Source organism: Oenanthe melanoleuca, chromosome 4 (assembly GCF_029582105.1).
Source record: "Oenanthe melanoleuca isolate GR-GAL-2019-014 chromosome 4, OMel1.0, whole genome shotgun sequence".
NCBI lineage: Eukaryota > Metazoa > Chordata > Aves > Passeriformes > Muscicapidae > Oenanthe > Oenanthe melanoleuca.
Window position 1 is genome coordinate 12593526 of NC_079337.1, and position 25670 is coordinate 12619195.

The 25670-nt window shown below is 39.1% G+C and overlaps 1 protein-coding gene across 5 annotated transcripts in view; it reads left to right on the forward strand.

Moving 5' to 3' along the window:
* The window catches only part of NR3C2 (nuclear receptor subfamily 3 group C member 2), a 183672-nt gene that overhangs the window by 92537 nt on the left and 65465 nt on the right, over positions 1 to 25670 (forward strand). For all 5 annotated transcript variants that reach the window (XM_056490794.1, XM_056490797.1, XM_056490795.1 and 2 more), the window contains one exon: positions 12488 to 12627. In XM_056490794.1, the coding sequence (XP_056346769.1) occupies positions 12488 to 12627 (140 nt within the window). The remainder of the gene's footprint in view (positions 1 to 12487; positions 12628 to 25670) is intronic.

A 25670-nucleotide genomic window follows, 5' to 3' on the forward strand; every position in this document is an offset into this window, starting at 1 on the left:
AGCCTGGCTCTGCTGGGGCTTGACATTTGTAGGCAGCGTGTGCTGCTCCTGCAGCAAGTTGCCTGAGCGCTGCTGTGCTTGACAACACAGTCACCAGCGAGGGTAACAAAAGGCAGAGCAGCATTTGTGAGATTAAAGCAGTGTTTCTGGAATGAAAGAAGCGTTGAACTTCAAACAAGTGCTTGGTATGCATTTACTTTTATTAAAATTCCTCTCTATGACTGTGAAATTTGGATAACAGCCTCGCTTCTCCCAAGCATTAGCGAGTTCCTCTCGGACTGTCTTTGAGCCCTTGCTGGTGTGAAGAGCCTGGAAAAGGTTTTGGCAAGTTCTTAAAAGTGTGTTTAAGCACCTTAGAAACACTGTTTTTGTAGCTACAGGAGCACAGATAGATTTTCAAGGGAAGGTATGGACAGTGTTGCCTGAAGTACTTTGTATGGGCTCATTTAAATCAGAACGACTCTGAGACAAGTCCAGGAAATATTGCAAGGACATCTTCAGGGAAAGTCCACATTTGGAGTCCAAAACCACAAAAAAGACAGCAATGCTCTCCAGTGTGGTCAAGCTTTTGCAAATTCAATAGACATCTGTAGGCAGAAGCAAAACTAGAACACTTTATTTGGGGAAAACAAACAAGACTAGGTGACTTTGATGACTATCTGATAACTGATAACATGCTGCAAAAAGTTCTGGCTTACAGTAGCAGGTCCAGCAGACACCTAGACAGAGCCTGAGGAGATCTTTATGTAACTGAGCTGTCTGTGTGTTCCCACCTAATAAGTTCTGAATGTCAGCCAACTCCAACTAAATTTGACAGTGGGTAGCTATTACAGCTATTCCATTTTAACTGTTATCTCTTACCAGTTCCATTAAAAGAAGTGACTGGAAGGAGCAAAGGCACCCAATTAGTGCCCCCACTAGAGAAAAGGGGCTAGTTAGCATTTCTCTTCTATTAAACATTGCAAACAGGAGGGAGAAAGACCTAGGAGACAAGGTTTCATTATTCTTCTCCTGAATGACATTTTTTTTAAGATAGCAGAGCACTTTCCTATACTTCAGAGCTCTACTCTTTGTTTTGTGTATGTTATTTAGGAGCATGAAAAGTAAATATAGAAGTGGGAAGCTCTTGGTCTCTTACAGCTTTGTGGGCTCCCATGCCAGGAGCTGCATGGGGTGAAGTGGTCTGGAGCCTGAAGTTGTTCAGATGGGAACTTCTTGGATCCTCCAGCTGAGTGGTAAAAATGAGTTTCACTCTTGTTGCTGCAATGTTTGAAACCATGGGTGCTCAAAGCTTACCCTTTGTTGAGTCATCTTCTTTCCTCCCCAAGTGCTTATTCTGCATAGTGCACACCTGTTTTTAACAGAAATAATTTGGATGGCTACAGGAAGAAAGAAAAATAAAAAAAAAGGCAGATTGTTTTAGAATAGGCAGAAATTCAAAGCCAGGGTTTGAACAAAATAGGTTTTGAGCAATGTGGTCAAGTGGAAGGTGCCCTTGCCCATGGCAGAGGGTTGGCACTAGATGAGTCCAAGGTCCCTTCCAACCCAATCCATTCAGAGATTTGATGATGCTGCCTAATGAAGCAAAGAATGTGTCACCAGGTTCTTTGGTTTTAATTGGCTCTGTGTGGTTCCTGTTGTGTCAGTGAGTAATATTTGTGGCATAACAAAGAATGCAAATGTTTCAGTCCTTGCTAAAGTCTGTGCCACAAACTTAAGTGAGTTCTAGGGGGTGATGGCTTAGCAGGTTTGCTCACACTGCTATAAACCTTGATTTCTATGTAACTTGTGTAAACTCATGCATGAACACTTTGCTATGCACACTCATAAACTCTCTGCCTCTACAGTAGTGTGCCTTTGTGCATAAACAGTTAAGCATCCTTTTCCTGAAATGGGAGGGATAGTGGTATTTTTAATTATTGTACCAGCTCTTATTCCCACTGTAGTTAAATGCAAGCTGCCTTCCAAAATCAAGGCCTGCCATACATTGCAGGAGAGTTCTGGCAGTATGTAGCAGGGGATTTCGGAGAAGAACTGGGGCTGTGTTAGTTGTAGAACAGAACTCTCCTGGTCTGTGTTTTGTGCTCCCATTTTCCTTTAGTCTTTGCTGTCAGGGTTTCAGTATCAGCCAGAGAGAGTGGTAGGTACAGTCCTGTGTATCATTAGTATGTGAGCAGTACAGTGAATTTCAGCTGAATAAAAATGAATTCTTTGACTTGCAATTGTGAACGTTTCTAGTTTGCCTTGACAATCCTGTCAAGACAAATTTGAACTTTGTCAGCAATTGTGATTTCTTGTGGGAGAATTACCAAAAGCCTTTGCTCTAGGTATCAGTCAGCGATTGCAGCCCTCATCTGCTATTTGACCAAAATTTTCCATGGCACTCAGCAGGCTATTACTTGTCACTCTGACATAATGGAGGAGTATTTTAATTGACTTAAAAGTTAAAATTTATGGTTACTTAATACAGTATAGCTGTATTGCATGTCAGTGTGATAATTGCTGTGAAAATAGAGAAAGGGGAGCTGAAAGGACTTGGGGTTTGGAATATTTTTAAAACACATGCTATTGATTTTACCTTCTACTTCAACAAGCTATCAGTAGAGTTTTTATTTAGTTAGTGGGAGCAGAGGTTTCCTATTATGTAATTATTGTTGATTTTAAAAGGGATTCTGGAATGTTAATTGTGCATCGCATTTCTAAAACTGTTTCTTCCAAGATCCAGTACTTCTGCTGGAAATTCTTTGCTTTTCTGCTGAACTTTGAATAACTGAATTTTGGATCCAATGCTGTTCTGTTTTATCACCTAAACCATTCCTCTGTCATGGTTTCCAGGTGCCCAAAACAGGCATAATTATACATAAATCCAAGAGTTATGTGAAATTGGAAATTTTGAGTCACTCTGAAGGCTGTACAGCATGAGTGTGGTCGTGCAGGTTATGTATATTCTGGAGAATGGGATCAGATGTTCTGGCAATACTTTCTAATTGCTCTCATGAGTGCATATAGTGAGTATGCAGTGACTTTCTAACTGGTGGTGATGAGTTTAAACCAATTTTTTCTCTGTGTCCATTTCAAGACAAAAAGTGAAGAGAGGAAGGCACTAGAAAGATGAGTGACTTCCATTTCTTTTCTCCCCACCCTGCCCATTGCCAACTTACCTAACTTTCTAAATTAGGGAGGAGTATGGAAAGAATATGTGCATTCCTTCTACAGGAGTAGGATGGGAAATTGAGCTGTTGGATACTTATTTATGCACCTCTCTTTTGGCTCACACTGCCTGATCCTCCACATAAACAACAGGCAAGGGAAAACAGAGGAACTTGAAGTGTGCAAATAAATGTGGCAGTCGACAGTATCACCACCAACAGGAGTGAACTTACCTTGGGGTAAATATGAGAGTAAGGATCTCTGCAGATTGTCACTGTGCATGGAGGTGGGACTGGTGGGAAGTGATGTCCCTGTCTGAACTGGAGCTGCTGCTTGCTGTGTGCTCTGCTAACCATCACAGTCTTTGAAAGCATGTAAGAAAGCCTGAGAAGGCTGTTTCACCTGTGACAAAATTCACAGGTTGGACTGGGATCATGATTACTGGAGGGAATCCAATTGCAAACTGTTGGTTTGACAAAAAAACATCCTGAGAGCCACAGAGACTGGGAAGGAAAGTGATTCTTTAGGCAAGACAGGATTAGTAAAGGTAGATGTGGAAACTCTACCTTCTAGTTTTTGGAAGATGTTTCATTTGGGCCGTGAGACCAGGAGGGTGAAAAAAGCAAATTTACAAACTACCTCCATATCTATATACCTAGAGCTGCAACAGTCATCCTATTTGACGTATCAAAAATGCATTAAAACACCATGAACAGTTGAATTTCTTAAAAATGGAAAAATGTTTGTGAAAAGAAAGCCATAATTATTTCTAAATTACAGCCAATAGTGGTTTTAGAAGTTGACAGAAGAGGTTTCAAAATAATGTGACTATTAGTCTTTTAAAAATCTGTTAATCAGAGATGGTGGTAAAGTTGGAGTTTGATTCTCACTGTATCATCTGCAGCCAATGCCAAGCTGCAAACTTCCAGTAAAATATAAATACCTGTGCCTAATCTTATTAAGGATTATTACATTTGAATTAGTGAGATCATTTTAGGGGGATTACTTATTTTTTCAGTCTTCCTTTTACAAATGTGCACAGAACTCCCTGCATCTTGCAAGACACTCAAGTCTGTAATTTTCAGGAATTTCTCTGATAAACTCATGGGCTTGAGTCTTAGCAGTGAGCTCTGTGTTGGTACCTCATGCTAAATGGTTCTGCCTGTTGCTTTTCCTTCTCCCCTACGTCCTGTTTATGAAGTTTAGATTGGTGTGCAGACCTTCCTACTTCTCTTTTCTGTTCCTGTGTGGTATTTTAATGTAGCAGACACTAATGATGTAGTTCCAATACACTTTCAGCATCCACCCTAATTTTGTCCTGGGGGAGGGGGGCATAAGGGAGTTAAAAGATCAAACCCCACTCCATCTCCCCTTAGATTTTTTTCAGATCAAGCAATAATTATACGTGTTGCCTTCCTAAGCCTGTGGGATTGCTTTTATGAGTAAAGGTCTGCCATACTGGGGCTATTATGTGACAAGTTGGAAAATAGCCTTTGTTCCCATGGTAACCTTTTTTTGTGCTTTGGTGCATTTTTTCCCTATGGTTTCATGGTTGCTCTGGAGGTTTTTCTATTGTGGTATTTTAATCCCCAGTAGACAGTGGATGGCAGTTCAGTTTACTTTTTGCTATTATGAAATAATTTAATTTTGAAAAAAATTTATTTGATTATGGAACTCTTGTAAACTTTTTATGTTGTGGTTAGGGTATTAATGGTGTGGTAGCTTTCTCTGTAAGCGTGTCATGCACTCAGAAGTGAAAGCAAACAGTTGGTAATAGGAAAGTACATCCAACTGGACCAAGCTGCTTCTGTTGTAAACTAATATTTTTAATATAGTTATTCTTTTAGAACTTTTGGGACCAAGCCATTGCCAGATGCATCAGGTAGATTTTTGTCTGCGGCAGAATGACTTTTTGTAAGATCATTAACAGTCAATGCTCTGGTCATCAATGTCATTTCAGATTGCTGTAATAGGAGTTTCATAAAATAAACTTTCAAACAGAGGAAGATTTTTTAGGAGCTGTTTGTTTAGACTCTGAGGGAAGACCTGCAACTGAAGTTGTGAACCTGCTTTTAAAAGGAGAAGGCTTTTTAAAGAGATGTTTTATTACTGGTAGCATCTCCCTGCATTTGCCTTCTTTGTGCATTTTCCTCCCATGCTCGTTCAGTTTCCTTTTTCTCAGAAGCCTTCAGTAGCAGAGCAATGCACTCATGCAGTCTTGTCTTGCCTGGAATTCCTCATGGCTATGATTTCCCACTGGTGCCCCCATCAGCAAGTGAGCCTCACTTGAATCATGGCATTTTATGGAGCTTTAAAATGTTTCTGACTGAGAAGGCAGCAGAGCCTCACCAGGTAAACACTGCTGTGCCCTGGCAGGAGAGTTACCAGGGTGCATGATGGCTCACATAGTTTTCAGTAGTGGGAAATAAGATGATGCTATGAAAAATTGGATTTTTCAAGCTGTGTGTCTCCTCCTAGTTAGGGCAGGTGAGCAGGTCCAGGAAAAGAAAGAGTTAAATGTACGCCCTGCCCCCTCAAACAGACTTTCAATAATTAACCAGATAATTTTCCAGATAAACTGTTCCTGCCTTATCTTGCTATACATAGCAATTTATAATCAGCAGCACAAACACCAGCATTGCATGCATTTAAACTGCACTAATTCTATAAGTGAGCCAAGTATGAAAAGTTAGAGCAAATGCACTGTGAGGCTTGCTGGAGTTCTCTGCCTTCCAAAGCCAAAGGCCTAATCCTGATAGGAAACTCCCCATCTAGGTTAACCATTCCATTTCAATAGATAACAATATCTATGTACTAAAAAAACCTGCAGAGCAAGGAAATTTTATTTCCCTGGAGCAGTTGTGTCTTGGTAGGTTGTGACAGCAGTTAGAGGAGAAAAGTGTGTTGCAGAAGAAAAGTAGGAGGATGTTATACTTCCCTGATCACTAAATCACTGGATAAAAATTAGGTTTATTTCCCTAGGAAATAAGTGCTCCTCAGTTTCAGTCCATCAGAAAACACTTAAGTTGATGCTTAAGTTGATATTTTTCTGTAGTCAGCCGATTATTTGGGGGTAGAATTTGGATTGCCGACTGTAGCTGCTTCCAAAATACTTCAGTAGAGAAGGTCAGGGAAAAGTCAAGGTTTACAGCTGGATGGAGGAAAATGCTGAGTCCTGTCAGCATCCACTAAGGTAAATGGGAACTGAAGGAGCATAGCACACTTGCTTCATTTTGTAAAATCAACATATGCCTTAAGGTTAAGCTAAATACAGGAACCTGTTCACTTTGACTGTGGCACAGAACGCATCAGATTCTATTTGCCAAATAAACATTGGAACTTAAATGCTTTTTTTAAAATCCTGGGTGCGTCTTTTTCGATTTGGTGGGGCTTGGAAAAAAGGTTGGAGCCTTTTCTATTAGCACATGTCAGAGTTTGCTTGTTATCATAATTAAGATCCAGGTATGAAAGTGTGATGTGTGACCCTTAGGCATTGCTAAATAAAGCAACTTAAAGTGAAAGCTGGAGTTGCCAAGGAAAAACACCATCCAGGTTCTCAGTTTGCTTTTTCTTAACTAAATGCACTTTCCCTCCAATTCCTACATCTTCCATCATACTAAGCATTTCTTAAGATTCAAAAATGTTGTAATGTTTGAAGTTCAAAGAATTGTAGGGTTTCTGTCTTGGAATACAAAAGCTCTGTTCTTAAAAAAAAAAACCAAACCAAAAAACAAAACAACTAAGTAACTAATTGAAACTGACTTCTAATTTAAATGTGATATCACTACTGAATTCTCTTTATTGGGGTTTGTTGTTTGATTCTTTTAGTGTGTTAAATGTCTTTAAAATATGCCCTCAAAGAGGGTAAATGTTGCTCTGCCTGCTGAGGCTCAGGGGTGGTTGGGTTCCAGCAGTTCTTCTTTAGCTCAGTGTTCCCAAGCCCCCACGTGACTGCCTTTCTCCTCCAAAATTCTGATCATTTCATCTCTGCACCTTTTCACTCCTGATAAGAAGACTGGTTTATATACTCTGACATTTAAGAAATACCATTTTCCAGTCTGCTAATCTGCTTTATTCAAGAAGTTGTAGGAGAGAGCCAGGGTTCCTTCCCACTGTGAAACCCTTTAAAAATTCAGGTTATACAACAGAAACTGATACTGGTCAAACATTAGTATTGACAATTTAAAGAGGGCAGCATGGAGCAAAATCTGGGAGATGATACATGGCACTGGGGGAGGTCGTGACTGCCATCACTGGGAATTGGTTTAATAAATGATCTACTGGACAGGTTTTGATCAGGATGTCACTTTGTAAGGAGTAATAGAGTTATCTTGGGCAGTGAAATTATTGTTGCTGTGTGGACATGAACAAAAGCAATAGAGGCAGCATGAAGAAGAGATGAGGGAACAATGAGTTGGAGAAAGGAGGGTACTGGGAGAGCTGCTAAGAGAAGTGAGATGCCACTGAAATACCCAGCTCTTGTTTTGGGCCACAGGAAGGTTAGTTTCAGTATTTCAGAGTGCAAAGTTGACTATCATGTTTTTATGGGCTAGTTCCCAGTAGAAGATGGCTCCAGCTGGAGGTTGTGCCCCTTCAGAAATGAGGTGAGAGGGTAGAAGTAAGCTGCTGCCAGCCTTGAATATCCTGATTATTCTTCCTCTTACAGTTACTTTTCTTTCTTCTTGTGGTAAAAATATGATTCTATAATCTCAAATTCTTTTTTACCTTTGTTTTTGCATACCTTTATTTATTGAGGCGTAGCCAAGTTTCTTCTGTTTATTTCACTGCCAGAAAATTTCAGTGTTAAAAAGAAAAGTCAATGACGTGGAATTAAACAGGACTCATCTAGATCTCATAATAATAAAAGTGCTTGGAACAAATGACTTTGGAATTCATATTGTGGCTTCTGCTTCTTTGGAGTGCTTCATTTCATCATCAGAGAGGCATCGTTTGTTTAAACTGTGCTCCTGTATGACATCTGGTTTGAAAAGCATAATAACCTATATAATCAGCTTTTTAAATGCTGGATTATCTGTGGGTTTATTGACTCTTCTTTGCAAAATCTGTTATTTCTAATTAATTCTCCATATAACTATTACTAAAGCCAACTGTGAGAGACACAAATGAGCTTGGTGGCAATGGCTAGTCAAGGTCAGCATTTAACTGCCAGCATTTGCACTGTTAGGGATAATAAATCAGGCTTATTCTTAATCACATACCCTACAACGTGACAAATATTGCTGGAGCCATGGAAGCAACCGTTTTACAAATCATGTAGGAGATACATTTGGCATTGTTAAACTCTCTGTGCTGCCCTTGGCTGTAACACACTGGGATAAAATATGTGTGCTCTGGTAGATCTCCTCTCTTTGAATCCTGTGCAGTTTTATGGGGGGGTGTAGGGGTGTGTTTGCCTGTTCTTGTCTCTGTATTAGAAATAATGAGAGAGGCATGAAAGTAATAACACCTAAACAACCTATGGGAGCCACTGGCTTCTGAAAATGGGAATGAGTAGCCAGCTCTATGGCACTATTTCACATTTCTGGTATTTTCTGGTGGGAGATTATATTGAAACCAGCTTGCCACCCACAAAGAGTGTCCTGGCTCAACAACAGTCTGTTGTGTAAAAACTTTTTGAAAAAAACATGTTAAATATAATATTAGGGTTTAGGCTCTGGTTTGGTTTTGTGTAAATACAGTGTTTCCACTTGATCTGAATTTTAAGACTCAAACCTGCTGTGGCCCACATATGCCATTAGATTTAGCATGTCATTCAAATAGATATTTGGCACTAGGCTAACTACTCTTCAGGGAGTCAATTGTAAAGTTTCTAATCTTCTTTTATGGTATTCATTTTTATGTGGACCAACTCTTGGATATTCCAAGAGAGAATGACTTGTTACTTAAATAACTTGGAGTATTATAACTAAACTTTTCATCTGAAGCAAAAAATAAAACTGAGCTCCAAAAATAAAGAGCAAAAATTGAATTAATGTAGATATCTCTGTTATAATCAAGTGAATTTAACACTGATATTTTGCTTATGAAGTGTTACCTGCCTGTAACTTTTCTCACATGCCTGTTTACATTAGGCATTTTTACTGGGCAAAAATTTATGGCATGTTGCTGTGGAAAATTAATGCAAAGGGAAACATTTAACTTGGAGCATGCATGAGAAGTAATTTCAGTGTGGGAGGTTTAGTGTAGTTTTTCTAATTTTGCATATTATAGAATAAAGAGTTGTAATTAATATAATGATTAATATAATAATTAATAATTAATAATAATTAATATAATGATTAATAAAAATAATTACTTCATTTTTTCATCACTTTTATGAAACTGTCTTTTTATGTCATCAACACTGGATGTCTGGCCAAGGGGTTTTTTTGGGGATTTCCAACATTGGAAATAAAGGCCAAGGTGTTCCTCATCAGTCAGATCTTGTTCACAGTGGTCACTAAGGAAGGGATGACAGCCTGAAAAGAGAGGGATTTAGGAGGAAAAGGTACAGCCATCCATGTGTGCCTTGTTTGGAAAGAAAAGCTTCCATGGAGAGAATGAGTTATCCTGAGGTTTAGCTTGTGATTTGAGCATATTTTTGGGCTCAACCTTTTATTATTTGCAGCACTTTACCTTTGTGTGAGGTATTACAGCAGCATTTTGAATTGGCAAGTACTCTGGTATAGCATGGGTGAAAGAGAACATAAGAGATTTTAAAAACAAGCCAAACATTGTTCATTGAAGACAATCATAGCCAAGCTGGCACAAGTTGGTGCTCTGGAGGAGATTGAAGTACCAACAGCAAATATCAATGTTTCTTTGCAGTAATGTATTTGAGAACAGCTCCATGTTTGATATTCCTGTTAAGAATGGAAATGCCTCACTTGTGTTTCAATGTATTCCACTTTTAAACTGAATAAAAGAATGAGTTAATTCGATTTAATTCCAGAATGTTAAACTTCCACCTGTGATGCTGTGGCTGAGTAGCTGAATACATACTTTGTATTCAGGCTGTACCTTCCAGTTGTATTCAAGTCTACACTGGAGAGGAGCACTGCATAAAATATGCTATAGATTGCATCTTAGGTAGGCATTTAATAATAGCTGTGGATCAACTGGTGTCTTAATGTGTCTTTGCTGACTTTTTTTTAACCTAATAATTCTGTGAAAGTGCAATTTTGTAGGGTAGCTTGTATCTAAAAAAAGGCTCTCCCACCTTCTGCAAATCCTACATGACAATTTATTTTCAACTAAAAATAATACATAATTACATATATATATATGCAGTATGTATATATAGAGAAGCATGTGCGTGCGTATATATATAAAAATAAAAGTCATGCACAGTGCTGTGATACCCTGGAAACCTCCATTTCTCTACAGGAAAAGCTCTCCAATAAAATTACCTCCTTTTTAGATATTAAAAAAAACTACACTGACCTCTTTCAATGTAGAAAGACTAGGAAAGTTTTTGCCAGTCTTATGAAGAAATGGGAACACGCAGCATCAAAATACAAATCCCCTGAGACATTTTGGTCTTATGTCAGAATTGAAGTATTTCCCTTCTCAGGAAAAATACTGATGTTTGCAATGAAAGAAAGAGAATTTTCAAGGTTAGTTTCCCAGGTTATTGGATTTTTTTTCTGGAAGGCAGGCACCTTTTAAAGAATTTTGTTTAATGGGAGGCCTGATTTTTTTCATGCAGTATGAAACGTGCTGGAGGGAGAAAGTCTTGTTCTTTGCCTTAGCACATCAGAGCTCAATACCAGCAGAGCCTGGGCAAATCCTGGAAAAGTTACTTTTCCTCAGGGTAAATTAATGCAGCGTGTGCAGGTATGGCTGTGACTGGAGCAGGCAGAATTCATTTTAACATGGATTTGGAGAGGCTTTCTCTCCTCACAGATGAGCTAATGCCATCACCTAGCAATTATCACGTAGTGTGATGTTATGTAATGAGAGTATAAATAGCACAAGGACTAAAACTAGTAAATCTAACAGACTAGTGAGCAGACAAGAGCAGCAATACTATTTATTGGAACATTTTGATTAACATCTGAACACTGCCATTTAAGCAGATGTTTAGATTTGATGTTGCAGTAAAGCTGCAGGCCAGGAGAGCTGCAGTCCCTCATTTGGAGTGACATCAGAGCTGTGCCCTGTGGATAAATCACTTGCCCTCTGCATACCTCTTTAAAGGAAGTTTGGAAAAAGGCAAAGGGTTAATACTTGAGGTTTCTTAAGCAAGCTCATTATCTTATATTTGAATTAAGACTTCCCATGGACTTTGTTTCCCAATGGCTGATGGACAAATAGCCTGTGACCTGCAGTTTGAACTACCTGATAATCTCCCTACTGGTATGAAGTCTTCCAGGGTTGTTTTTGTAGTTGTTCAGTGAGATAACATGTAAGAAAAGCAAGAGGTCATGTTTACCTGGAGAAGAGAGGCTGTGTGGAAGGAGATGCTCTCTCCAGCCCCATGGAGACATGGGAGGGATCCAAAGCTTTCATCTCCTACAGGATCTGGCACATTAGGGTAGCATTTCCAATTCCTGGGGAAAAAAGGGAGGGAGGAACTCACAGGACCAGGAAATGTGACTTGATTTGAAAAGCATTGTCTTTGAGAGTTGCCAGTGGGAAATGTTTGCTCAAGGTGCTCTGTGGTTTAAGACAGAGGTAGACAACTGAACCAGGGGCTGCAAGGTGCAGGAGGGTCTGAGCCTCCAGGGCTGCTTCTCTGGCACCTACAGGCATATGGGAGGATCTTCTGCACTTGCAGAATGTACAAAGGCTTCAAAATTACATCAGAAGCAAGCTGCTAAATTGCAGGAATATTAGAAACAAACTCATGACTACTGCAGTGGTGAGCAGGAGCACAGACAGGGGAGTACATCCCACCTTGCTGCACTACTTCATCAAATGGCCTCAGAGGTTTCCTTACAGGTACTCCTTAGCTGTGGAGGCTTCAAACAATTAAAGAAACAAAGAAAATTTATAGCTGCCAGGTTGCTGCCAGAGTGGTTTGTTAGTTTGTTTATTTTTTATTTTCAGTTTTAATCATCTGCTACCAATAAATTCCACTGCCCTTGTGGTAACGTCTCACATTAACATTGATATATTATGGGTGTTTTAAAACAGACAATAAAAATATTGCAATTACTAATTAAAGAAATTCATGTATTCATCCAAGCACTGCCAGAAAGAGTTGTGGTTTCCTAATTGTTAGGTGCCTTGAGCAATATACCTGTTATAAATTCTTAATTGAACTTTGTGTTATGGCTGGTGTGATTTGAAATATTCATGGCTGTTTTGTTTTGTTTGATTATTTTCACTCCAGCTCTTCATTGAGAAGTGTATCAACTGGATCTTCAAGACCTTCCAAAGTGTGTTTGGTGTGTGGAGATGAGGCATCTGGATGTCATTATGGGGTGGTTACATGTGGCAGCTGTAAAGTCTTCTTCAAGAGAGCAGTAGAAGGTAAGAAAACACAAAGCAAAGAATTCCAACACAAAAGACAAAAAATATATATATTTTTAAAGAAACATATGTATATATATAAACATATAAATTTTCCTATGTGTTTTCTGCTGTTGGTAAAATTCTATGTTGTTAGTATGGAAAAAAATGTTGAGTTACCTTTACAGACTTTGTAAGCAACTCTTCAAGTGGAAAAAAGGTTTTTAATATCTGATAGTAAGAGTTCATGGCATGTAAAGGGCATAAATACTGTATAGGTTTTTGGAAGTCTTTGCTGGTGAGTAAATATTCTTACAACCACAGGTGAACTAGGAGATAGCTACTTACTGATTTATCTTCATGAAAAAAAAAAACCTAGAAGGAAAAAAATAGACTCTTAATATGGTGTCCAGCTTGTCCACTGAGAAGAGTGAGGCAGTGTGAGGTGTGATTAATTTCTTCTGTGATCATTAAATCTACTTCTGCTGGCAATGAGGATTTAGCTCTGTTAAAGAGACCTGGAGGGCTTGTGCGTCATTGAAGTCAAGGCTTGGTGCAATATCTATCAATCTATTTATCTATCTATCATCTAAAGTGTCAATCTAATTGAAATTAACTTCCCAAAGTTATAAGGACATGGGAAAGGTTTCTCCTTGCTGAAAACATCTTCTCTGTGCAGTGGCTGACCTTGATGTTCTCATTCCCCAACTTCTGCTTGAGAATTCATTGCTTGATATAGCACATGAGCTGGAAAACCTTCCTGGTTTTGGCTGAGTGATTCCCTCTGTGTGTTTCCACACCACATCATGGATGGCTCTTCAGGCATCCATATCTGAGCTGACCCCTGAATCTTGAGAAGATATTTTTTGGTTGGGTGGTGGTGATGGTGAAGCTTTCCATATACCTGCACATATTGTGTGAAGTGACAGCACCTTCTGTTGTCTTCCTCCTTTCCTGCCTCCCAGAAAAGCTTCCTCTCCAGTCTGTAATTTCAATGTACCATTTGTCCACATTCACATCTCTTTTGATGACCATTCCAACATATGTATGATGGATGTTCCCATCCAGATTTAGAGGAATTTATGAAAAATTACTCAGGAGTCCCTTTAGGACTTAACAGAGCAGGAAGAATATTTTCTCAAGCCTCAGAAGCCAAAATTATTAGGAAAGGATTACTCTCTGATCAGGCACAGAAATACATTTTTAAAATATAATTAAAACTGATCAGTAAATACTGAAAGTTTGCAAGTTAAGCAAAAAAAAAAATCAAAAAATGGAAGAGAAAACTACCCTGTCATCCCTAAAAATTTGATGTGTTTTCAATTAGTTTAAAATACATTTTTTAGAGTCATTATAGTAACATACATGTACTAACCAGTGGTATGTGAATACTGTCTAGACTTTGTGTTATGCACATGACTGAGCTCTTGATGCTACCAATAGCATTGCTGTTAGACAGACACTGAAATTTTGTCTTAGCTTGCACTTTTTTTTTTAAATATATTGTAGAGTGTTAGCCCCAAAAGGGCACAGCAAAAACATAATACACATATTGGCTTCAAACATCCTGGCACCATTCATATAAATAAAAGTTTGTGTAGGTAGTTTTGTAACAAGAGCTTTCTTGTAGAGCCATCATAAATTTTTCAGTTGGGAACAGGACCAATAAAACACCCCCTCCTGAGGTTTCCTATTCAAAATAATTGACACAATTAAATATTTGTAGCACAGGGACACACACACTTCTTTCAGGATCCACTAAACATTCCTCAGATGAGGATGTCCCTATTCTTTACAAGAACCTTTAAAGGTCTACTCCAGCTCAGCCCCTCTATCAGTCTATGAAGTGGGGAGAAAAATTGGGTCAAAAAGCATGGAAATAGAGAAAAGAGGGATTTGGAGAGAGAGAGAACTCTGCACCCCACCCAGCTTTTTGGGTCTCAGCTGGAATTGCTGACATTGTCAGCACACCTTGAACAGCCTTTGAATGCCAGTTCATTCATGCTCCTCTGAAATCCTACAAAACCAGAGGTATTATAACAGAAAATAACAGCTGTATTGGAATTTGAAACCTAGAAACTAAGAAGAACAAAGAGACTAAAGTTTGCATTTCAAGTTATAAATCTGGTAATTGTATTCCCAGTTAATAGTGTCTTGGAACTTTCAGGAAATGTCTAATGGATTTATGAGAAGGAGAGCTGTAGACCAAAAAAAAAAGTATTAAAATGGGTTTATTGGTGAAATTTCAAGAGTAATTTCAGATGGCATTAAATCCAAGGCTGTAAATTATCCAAGTGCTAGTTTTAGTAGCAAGTAGGCATGGACCTTTTGATGACTGACTTGATGAACAGGAGGCTGGTTTGAAGAAATGTGATTTTGTCATTAACATAAATTTGATCTGCCTTGCAAATACTAAAAAAAAAAAAAAAAAAAAAAAAAAGTGTTGGTAAATGATGTCACTGCAAAAGTTGAGGTATATACATTTAGAATACATTTTTACATAGGTTAATTTTATTCTATGAGTTTTTTCCTCCTGAGAGAATTACAGATATGGCCAACCCTAAAGTCATTTGAACTTGAATTTATGATCAAAATAGAGTCATATGCTGAAAATATGCTGTACTGTGAGGGAACCTAAAGCACCTGGCCAGGCTTGTCATCTCTTTTTCCACTGAAGCAGCTTTCTCTAAGGAGAGTAACAGGCTTGAAGTCAGAAATCACAGCTGTTCTTGCCTATGCTTTGCATTTTCAGTCTTCATTTGTTCAAGTTCTAGACAAGTATGAGGTAATCTCTCCTAAATCAAAATTTATATTGTTTCGTAAGTTGCTAATCTTTTATTCTTCCTTTGGCTTGGAAGTAAGAAAAAAGGAAGGCATTTTTTCATCTCCAAATGGTGCTAAACACTACAGCAAAAATGACCATTTCTTTGAGTTATTTTGCATATTTGCTTGGAGATTTTTGCCTGTTTAAAATGGGAGCATTAAAAATTATATTGGATCAGTTATAGGGAAGCTTGACCTTTTTTAAAAATACAAAGATGGAATAATTCATTAAAGATCAGATTCTGTTCTTGATTTCTGTTCCAGGAGGTTCACCTTAAAGCTAATTCTTCAATTTTAAGGCAAAAAAATAGATTTCATCTCTGAAGTAGAAACACAGGCACAACAACAGAAGTTTCTAGGGCTGTGGGGTTTGTTTCTCACCTGAACTTTTGCCAGTTTAGAGTGGAGGGATAATTTGGCTGAAGGAAGCTTTTCAGTCTGATCTGATGCCTCCTGGGTGTAGCAAACCTGCTGTGCCCCTGAGTGAGCAGCACAGGAACAAAGAAATCCTACCTGCTTTTTCAGAAACAGGTGCTTTTCCTCTGCACTGTAAGTGAAAGAACTTCCCAAGGCTTTATAAGCCCTCTTGGAACATGAACTAAAGCCTCTCTCTGTGTGCCTCCCTTGTTTTTTGGTTTTGTTTTCATTTCAGGTGAAGTGGAAAACTTACCAAGGTATGAGAAATGCTAGCATACATAACTCTTGAATAATTTGCCTAATTAGCATTTTTATGGAATGGAACTGATGAACAGGGGAGTTTACCATATTGATAATTTTAAAAAGCAGTACTTTTTATGCTGTATGAAACTGAAATTGACACAGAACAGGCGTTTTGCACCATTTTGCAGTGTGTGCACCCATGAATTTTGTAGGTCTGTATTACTATAATTAATTATACATACAGTTCTCCACTCTCCACTCTTCTGTTCATTCACTGTAATGGAGTCAGTGTTTTTCCATAACAGGCTGCAATTTTCCTTTTATCCACTTTCCTAAGGTCCGTGGCCTCTCTAAATTTGACATCACTCAGTATAGATGTCCATATGTTTTCATAGAAATTTTTAAGTGGGATTTGAAGTTGACTCTGTTCCTGACCCCTTGCAAGAATCTGTTTTACAACCTATCAAACAGAAATATTAGGTGAAGAGCAAGCAGATGGGTGATCTGCTGAGGGCAAGTGAGCTGGTCAAATTCATGTAGCAGCTGCTACTCTTACTTGATATGCTATGGTTAATAGGTGTAAAATAAAATTTAAATAATTAAGTCATTATAGGTTTGAAGCTGCCACCAGCCTTCCATGTTTTCATAGATACATGGAAAGGACTTTTCCTGGGTTTAGCTCTGGCAGGCAGTATTGCTCTGTGAAATGAAGTCTTCATTCCTTCTCCAGGCTGGGTTTAGTTACTAAGGGTTCAGAGTTGAGGAGACTGGTAGGAAGAAGGTGCTAAAAAAATTTGTAATGGAACCCCAAAAAGGAGGGGGGAAAAAAAAAAAAATCCAAGCAGCAAGAGCTGAGACTTAAGAAAAAAAGGGAAAGAATAAAGGATTGAACTTATATTGCAACTGAGTATTTTGAAGTTGGGGAGAGGTGAAACATAAGGAAAATCTTTCTTTGTGGCCCTTTGGAATATGTGGTTGCATGGAAATCATGCCCAATATTCAGTAAAAAATGCTGGATGCATTCAGGTGAATGTGAAGTGGAACAGCAGGGGACCAAACATAACGTGGCAGCATTTCAGATGGGAGGGGGGAGATTTGGGAGCCACCAAGGGGACAGAGTGCCTTGCTTTGAAAACAAGCACAGAATGAGTGGGTTTAGCAGCTGCAGTGCCACAAAGAACATAAGTTGGTTAATAGCTGTGAAAACGATACAAAAAATATTTTATATCAAGGAAGCTGAAAATCTGCATTCATTCCTTTCCAAAAGCATTAATAATTTTTTCCCTCCCCCAAGACTTTCCAGCATTTGCAGTTTTTTTGAGGGTAACTTATTTACTGTGTGAGCTGGTGTTGCTGGGGAGAGGGATAGATGAGTATGAGGGTGAGAATTTAAATATGGGCAGCTGTCTAGCCTTGAAAAATGCACGCACAGGGCTGCATGCAACTATTCTTTTCCTGCACTCTGTCATTTGTCTTTTGTTCTTTGTTTTATGAATATTAATTTCTTGCCTGCTTCATCTGTAAAATGATATATTCAGTAGGTGATAGCCAGCCTGCACAGGCAGATACCCAGTAAATGGAAATGGATACAGTCCTTAGATTGGTTTATCTTGGGCAGAAGCCTTCCACTGCCACAAATCCAACCACCATACAGACTTTCACATGCTTGCTTTCTGCATCCTGTTAAGAGCAGGGAAATTTTGGCATTCATATGTGACAGGGAACTCAGTTGCAGTAATTTGTTTTCTTTTTTAACACATCACAGGGCAGCATCCCAGCAGGTCAGAGTCTCTTCCTAGAAGGGGGATGGCCCTGTCAGTGCACTCTGATTTAAGGTAGCCACAAATATTTGGCTAACAAATGTTCCAATGCTACAGCCATTAGTTTAGTGTTTTCTTGAATATGTCAACTGAGTTTTCCTTAAAAAGGAATGGATCTCTTTTCCTGTAGGAAAGGTAAACAGGGAAATTCATCTTCTAGGTATTAGTTCCAAGCTGGCTGAGCCATTTTTGTTGTGCAGTTGCACAAAATGGACGTGTAAAATTCAGATGTACCAAGTACTTCGTGCCATCAGGGAAGTATTCACACTGTCATGGTATAAGTGATGCTGGGAATGCTTATGTGGAGTGTTGAGTATGCTTCTGGTCACCAGCCTGTTAAAGACAGCTGGATTCAGAGTCAAGTAAACACACGAGGAGAGCTTTTGAAATTATCTGGGAAATAAAAATTTATCTTATGTCAGGTGACTAAAAGCTTTTAGCTTTTTTTAGCCTTCCCAAAAAGAGTCTGGGTTGGGACGTGATTGCTGTCTATAAATATTTCACAGTTGAGGAATAGACAACTGAGAGGGAGGAGAATTTATTTTGAACTAAGAACTGTACTGAAATAAGAGTAAATGGATAAAAGTCCCATTAGTTAGTTTGCTATTTTGAGAATGGTGAAAATGAGCAAAAAGAGACTTTTTGAGGGCACTTTCCTGAAAAGAGTAGGAAGGATTTAAGTGCCTGCTTTGAAATTGCTCATAAGAGAAGTAGCCAATGAAATAGTTTAGTTCTCTGTGATAGTAAAGGGTAAGCCTAAGAGGTCTCTTTTGGTTAATGCTGTATCCTGGTGAGGCTGGAGACTCCACCTGACTCTGAAAATGGAGGAAATGTGAGCAATAGAGAGGCTGGACTAACTAATACATTTTTAGAATATTCCATTTATAATGATGGTGAATGACTAGATCTTCACAGGAATACTGAAGTTCAGTTTTTAAAAATGGATGTAAAGTGTTTAGATCTTGCATAAGGCAGAATTACTTTGCATTTGTACTAACAGATGAATGTCTGTCTCCTGCAATGTCATTTTGAGTTCCAAAACAGCTCAGGAGAGTGAAGTCCTTTGGAAATAACTCCATCCTACCCAGCTAAGCCTCTGTAGGTACCCCCCACGTCTTTGCTGATGGGTTTTTGTTTTGTCTTGTAATGCCTGATACAATACAACTAAAGGGATAACTGAAGCATGAGTGGGCATTTAAATTGGAATTTGCAATTGGACAGAAATAGATGAACAAGATTTATATCAAACAGCATAAAACATATCAAATATCATAAAGCATCCTTAATCAGATGCTTTAGCTCCTTACATCTATGGTAGTGCTTCTTAAGAGATATTACTTTATAAAATGCTGTTATCTGCATGCCTTGGCAGCCTCTAGAAGCAGTGTTAAAATTTTCACTTTTAGGAGCAAATAGCACTTCCCTTCTTCAACTCTCAAGTTCCTGAAAATTTTTCAAGCCTGAAAAGGCTTTTCAAGTCTCTGGATAAGTAGTTAAAAGCCAAAAGGGGATAATCTTGCAAGGGGCCTTTAGCACTCCAGTGTTAGAGATAAGGAATTTTGCAGTGTAGTGGCTGGAGGAAATCCTTGATAGATAAAATCAGAAAGTAAATATATAAGGCCAGAAACAAAACATCTTTTTGTGCCTCCTAATCCCATTTTAAATAAGGGGATGGGAAAACAGTTTTCAGACAAAAAAAAAAAAAAAAAGAATAAAAAAGAGAGAGAAAATGTACATACAGATCTGTCTGTTGTAGACAGAGGGAACAAGGCATCTGCTAGCATCTCAGATATAAATAGAGTGGGAAAGGTAATGGCAAATCTCCCATTGCCTTAAATGAAGCCAGGATTTTCATCCTTTTTTTGGAGCACAGTTTTAGGTTGTTGAAGTTTGGGAGTAGTGTCTCTGTTAGGTTTGAAGTCTAGACTTTGACAGAGGCAGGTTTCTTAGAAACAATAATGGCCCATGGTCAGCATTGAAGCCCACAGGTCCTTATCGTTGAAGGAGAGGAAATTCTGTTAGACCAAAAATACATTACCTATTTTTAACCTACAAAATCATTTGATGCCATTTCTCACTGTTGAGTTGCCAAATCCAGGGCCCTGAAATAGGGAACATGAGTTAGTCCATTCCCAGCTGTTTCAAGAGTGATGATGGTGTTTGGCTTCTGCATGTACCTTGTCTATGCTAAGTAGGAACAAGCAATTTGGAGTTACTGCTCCTCAGTGGGGATTCTTATATTAGGTGCAATGGTGGTTTTCATGGGGTTTGAGATGGTTGGGTTTTGTTGAGTTTGCTATTTTTAAAATATATTGGGGAAGGATGAAAAAGGAAAAAAATCAGGTTTCCAAAATCATCACAAAGTATGAAAATAGTGAATGTTAGTGGCCTGCGTCGTCTTTGTTCATCTGCACCACATGTAATGATTCCTAATTCAGCCTTAATTACACAATCCCATACAGCTTTTTCCATTACACCTCTGCCTTGTTCATTGAACAGATTGGATAGTGTTCAATTAATGAGCATCTATTCAATATCGGATATTCTTCTCGTCGCTCCATGTATGGTCCTGTGCCTTCACTGCTGATTACTATTCATCCCTTGCTCAGAATACATAATTACTCATTTCTTACAAAGCTTTTTTTGTGGTGCTTTCACTAATATCTAAGTGCTTCACAAGCATTGTTTAATTTATGAGATGAGTGGTTATTACCCCTGTTTTACAGTTGAGGAGATAAGGCACAGATTAGGCTCAGACATACCCACTGATTTGGGCGTCATGATTTATGATATTTAGAACCTCGGGGGCAGAAGTACTTGGCATTTTATTGCACTTAGTATGTCCAAAGTGCAGTTTCCATTGATTTTACATACAGCTATGGTCACTTAAACCACTGCAAATCAGACTCTGGATCACAAGTTGGATATTCAGGAAACAGAGAGGATAATTAGTGGTTTTTTCTTGCTTGTTAATATAGAGTAAGTCCATGGCAAGGGACATAGCAGATCTCCAGAGCACCTCCCTCATGCATTGACTTTCTCTCTTCTCCCTGTCTCTCTCTCTTCTTCAAATCTCTGTAATCTTTTGTGTACTTTGTTCTCAGTAGCACGTGAATGTGGACTCCAAGGACAAGAGTCCTTTTGACTTCAGTCCTGATTCATCCTAAATCACCATCCACGTTGTCCCCAGGATAAGCTAGAGGTCTGGCAAGGCAGGGCCAAGGGTGCTGACATAATGTAGTGAGAGTCATGGAGAGTTAGATCAGAATTCAGGTTTTGGGATTTCTAAGATTTCTTACCTGTTCAGCAGCAGCAGCCAGACTGAGGTTCCAAGGATGTGGTCATGTGCAGGAAACATGGATAATGATGATGTTTCCTAGGAAAGCTGCTTGGAGCTCAATTAGGTGCCTAAACCATTTGTCTGAAGTGAATTTGGGAAGGCTGTAATGCAGCTTCTCTGGTATATGCTGATACTTCCATTTGTGGGAACTCCTCAGGGCAACCTGTTTGACCACCTTCTCCATTAAAAAAAAAAAAAAGTATTCTTGCTCTTCTTAAAGACAGAAGTGACACCTGCGTCCTTCTAGTCTTCCTAACAGATATCTTTTTTTCTGATTTATTAAATCATAACTTTTCAAAAGGTCCATCCACAGATTTTCTTCAATGGTAATGCCAGAGGACTAGTAATAAAGGCAAAAAGCTGTAATGGAATTACTGCTTTAGGCAGTAGGTTTTTCTCTTTAATGAAACTACTCAGTGCCTCCCGCCTGGAAAAGAATGTCTGAAGAAATTCAAAAGGGCTAAATAAATGCCTCAGAAAATAAATGTGGAAAGGTTATGGTTTAGAAATTTATTCTAGAGATTCAGAACGTAGGCTGACAAGTCACAGGGTGAGAAAAAATGCCAAAATGGGAATAGTTTCTGCAATAGAAAGACAGATATATTATTTTAAAACACAATTTGATGTCCGCATTACAGAAAAAGAGCATAATGATGGCTTTGAAGAAAATTGTTCTTCTTTGAAACTTTTGGACTATTCTTGCAAGATGCCAACAAAAGACATTGCCATTTGCATGTTACTTAATATTCTGGTAAATATTTTGAATATTTTTTTATCCTAGTAATTTAACATTTCACACTATTTCCAGAAAAGGTGTCATTACTTTCAGCATTAAGGCATTTGTATCAGATTTTTACATCTCATTTAATTTGCCTTTAATTCTTCTTGATTCTTGTGGAAAAGCATACCCAGAATAGTGACTTTTCCCCTACTGTTTTGCCATTCATTTTGGGCTACCAGGCAGCAGACCTAGAGAATATTTCCCTCATTTGTACCCTGCCTGTTTATTTTGCTTCCTCTGGAAATCAGTTTATGATGCTGTCCAGGACAGAGGAGGACCAGACCTGACATTTGGAACTTGCTGTTGCAAACCCTGCTCCCTCACGTGGCAAATAACTGATGTGATCCTGTGTGCTGGAAGGGGACATGTGGCCAACAATTCCCACATGGTCACAGCAGCCAGGCTGATTCCAGGGTGAGGGGTGGTGTTAAAAAAGGTTTCCCAGGTGCAGTGTGTGGGAGCAGGGCTGGAAAACTGAGCTGGAAGGGTTTTGAACAGGAGCAATCCAAACTGTGGTTGGAAGGTTTACAAACCTTTTGCTCTGTTCTCTCATGAGCCTCTTCTTGATTAGGCTGGAACAGCTTTTTTAATTTATAACTAATGCCTGTGGGGAAGAAGTGCCATAGTTCTGTACTTTCAAAACTTGGGCATTTATGCAAGTATCCTGTAAGCATTTTAGGAATCTAACTATATCATTCAGTTTCTGAAAGGACATTTTTTGTCTTGGGTGTTTAGCTGTAGATGAGTATTATTATATGTATTTCACAGACTCGTGCTCTAATTTTTTTTTCTAAGAATAATTATATATTTGGAGCTAAGCATTCAATTATTTATTCATCCATTTTACCACGTGGACTTAGCAAATGGACTTGTGTTAGCCTATACACCATATCATGCATGCAAATTGCACTCTTAACAATACTGCTTGAAATTATGTAAGCGATAGGTGCTAATTTTCTCTGATACAACAGAATGATAATGATGGACTATTGGGAAAAAATAATAATAAGTACTTCTTAGGTTGTGTGCACTGGCATACTAAACTATTCATAAAATTAAAAAAGGAGAATGAAAAGACACTAACCTACTTAAAGAACGATGCCTTTTACTTGCAGTCTTTTTAGTGATTAAAAGGAAGAGAGTATTCCTGCAGTGATAGCACAGTATTCCTGAAACCATCAGGTTGTACACTCATTTCTTTTGGGGAAGGGTGATTGTTAATGGCTTCATATGCAAGATGTAAACAGCCAGGCAGTTGAATTCTAGATGTTCAAGTGGTTTATAGAGCCCTGAGAGCTAGGAGTAGTATTCCATATTCCATACTTCTGCACTGTCATCATGCAGGTAACTCTGTGCTGAATGTAGGGCAGCAGGCAGTCTGTCAAGTACATTATATTTTAATACAGCAACATTGCATACAGCTTTATAAAATAAATTATGGTGCTGGAAAATAGTGCAAGCACTTTGACACAGTGGTTTACACTGAGCTGCATCTCTTCTTGCTTCCCTTCTATTTTGTGAAGGAATCCACTTCCATGTAAGAAATTTAGAAAGAATACCTAGCAATTATTCCATGTTAATTATTCATTTCAAAGTAGGAAGAGGAAATATGGCAAGGATGAGATCTTTCACTGACTGTTTAATAATAAAAGATCCTTCATGGAAAGCTTATGAAAAAATGAAGGACATAAAAGCACAAGCAAAACATATGTATTAGTACATGCTAAAAGCTCTGTGATGAGAGAAAAGAGGGATGAGCAGAGGGGTTTTGAACAGCATTTGGGTAAATTTGCTTACTTGAGCATCCCTTTTTCCATTGAGTTAGAAAATGTTCCAGAAATAGAAAACTGAAGGGCAGTATCATCTTTCTGAAATTCATTTCAGCCCTTCCTACTGCCATTCTCACACTCACTGTATTTTCTATTACCATTCCACAAAGAAAGTCCTTGTTGCTGTCACCATTCCTTGTGTCCTTGAAGCCTTCAATAACAAGCTCACGATGCAAGAGCACCTGTTTCCCACAAGGAATAAGGTGGGAAATGCTATGTGTGCTTCTACAGCCCAAGGTGCCCATTCAGATTCCACAGGGAAAGGTGGATCTGAGGTATTGCCAAATAATGCAATAATCCAAAATCCATATGCAAGTGCATTGCAGAGATTATGCAATCCTTAATCCTAAAATCAGTATGCCTGGGAATTTCTTAGGGACTTCACTTTGAACGAAGGTTGTCAACTGAAAAAATGAGGGAAAACCTTAGAATTAAATAATTTCCATCCAGCTGTGGGACAAATGTAAGATTTCAGCTGGAATCAGAAACAAAGGGTTATGAAAAGAGGGGAGAAGGGGTCTGGCATGCATCAAGGGGCTCAGAGCAGCCACAGCAAAAACAGCTCTCCTTTCCAGACATGGAGGTCATGCCTTACAGTGGCACTTGCCAAAACTAATAAAGAAGATGAAATTTAAAGTGAGAGGAAGATACTTGTTCAGAAAAAAGCCCTGGTGCTCAGGCCCATCATGTCTCTGTCACAGACATCTGGCACGTGCATGTTTAGCTTGTGTCCTTCTGCCAGGCTTTTGCCATTTGCTCTCTGTGCTTCCTCAGCTCCCTGGGTCTCACGGGAGAGGGGTTTACAAACAGCAGATTTGGGAATGTGAGGAATATGTGTGACAGCCCAGGCCTGAGGGACATAAGGCTGAGCCTGTGAAGGGGCAGATTAGCAAACCTGTCTACAGGGGAGGGCACTCAGGAAGGATTTTGGGGACAGGGATCCAGGCAGGACCACCTGCTGCAGTGCAACCTGGAGCTTGTTTTGGTAGGCTGCTAAGGCAGTCTGCTGCTTTTCTTTTGTCCTTTGCTCTGGGACTTCCCCTCAGTTAATATATACAGTGCAGGTATTAAGTTTATTCACTGTTTAGTCAAATTTATGAAGTATTCATTTTTATGAATCAGCCTGTCAGGGTTTGGGTTTTTTGGGGGCGTTTCTGAAGTGTTTTATCCCTGTATGTAAACATAGTGTACCTTTTGTTTCCTGGGAACCCTTGACCTCAGCAGAAGCTCGATCAGCTGGGTTAATGCCATTTTGCACAACTATTACTAATGGCCATTGCAAACTGCCAGGAGCCCGCCGTGCCTTTCTCCCCGTGCCTGACCCTGGGGGGGAGCAGCGCATTAATCAGCGCTCTCTGTCACGGTTTATTGCTTAGTGATGAGGGTTAACTGGCCACTTCCTAGGAATAATGAAAAACAGAGGTCAGCAATCACTGGCTGAGCAGGGAGAGGAGCTCTTCCCACTTGTGCTTCTACTCTTTCGTCCTCGGGCAGCGACAAACGTGTCCGCTCCACCACTCCAGCATGAGCACTTATCTTTAAAATTCATCTTAATTATACATCAATCCCTGTCACGTGCTCACCCAATTGAAACAATCAAAACCACTGAGCCAGTTACCTAATTAAAGTCAGTGTAATCATATTTGAGGGAAAACATTGTTGGCTTTGGCAAAGCCTGTTTGAGGAGGGTGTCCTTGCAGCCGCAGTGCAACGTGTGGATGCGGCACTGGAACTCCCCAGGCCAAACATTTTGATGATGGCTCGGTAATCCGTGTCCCTTCTGAGCACTGTAGTTCAATTTTTGTGTGCAG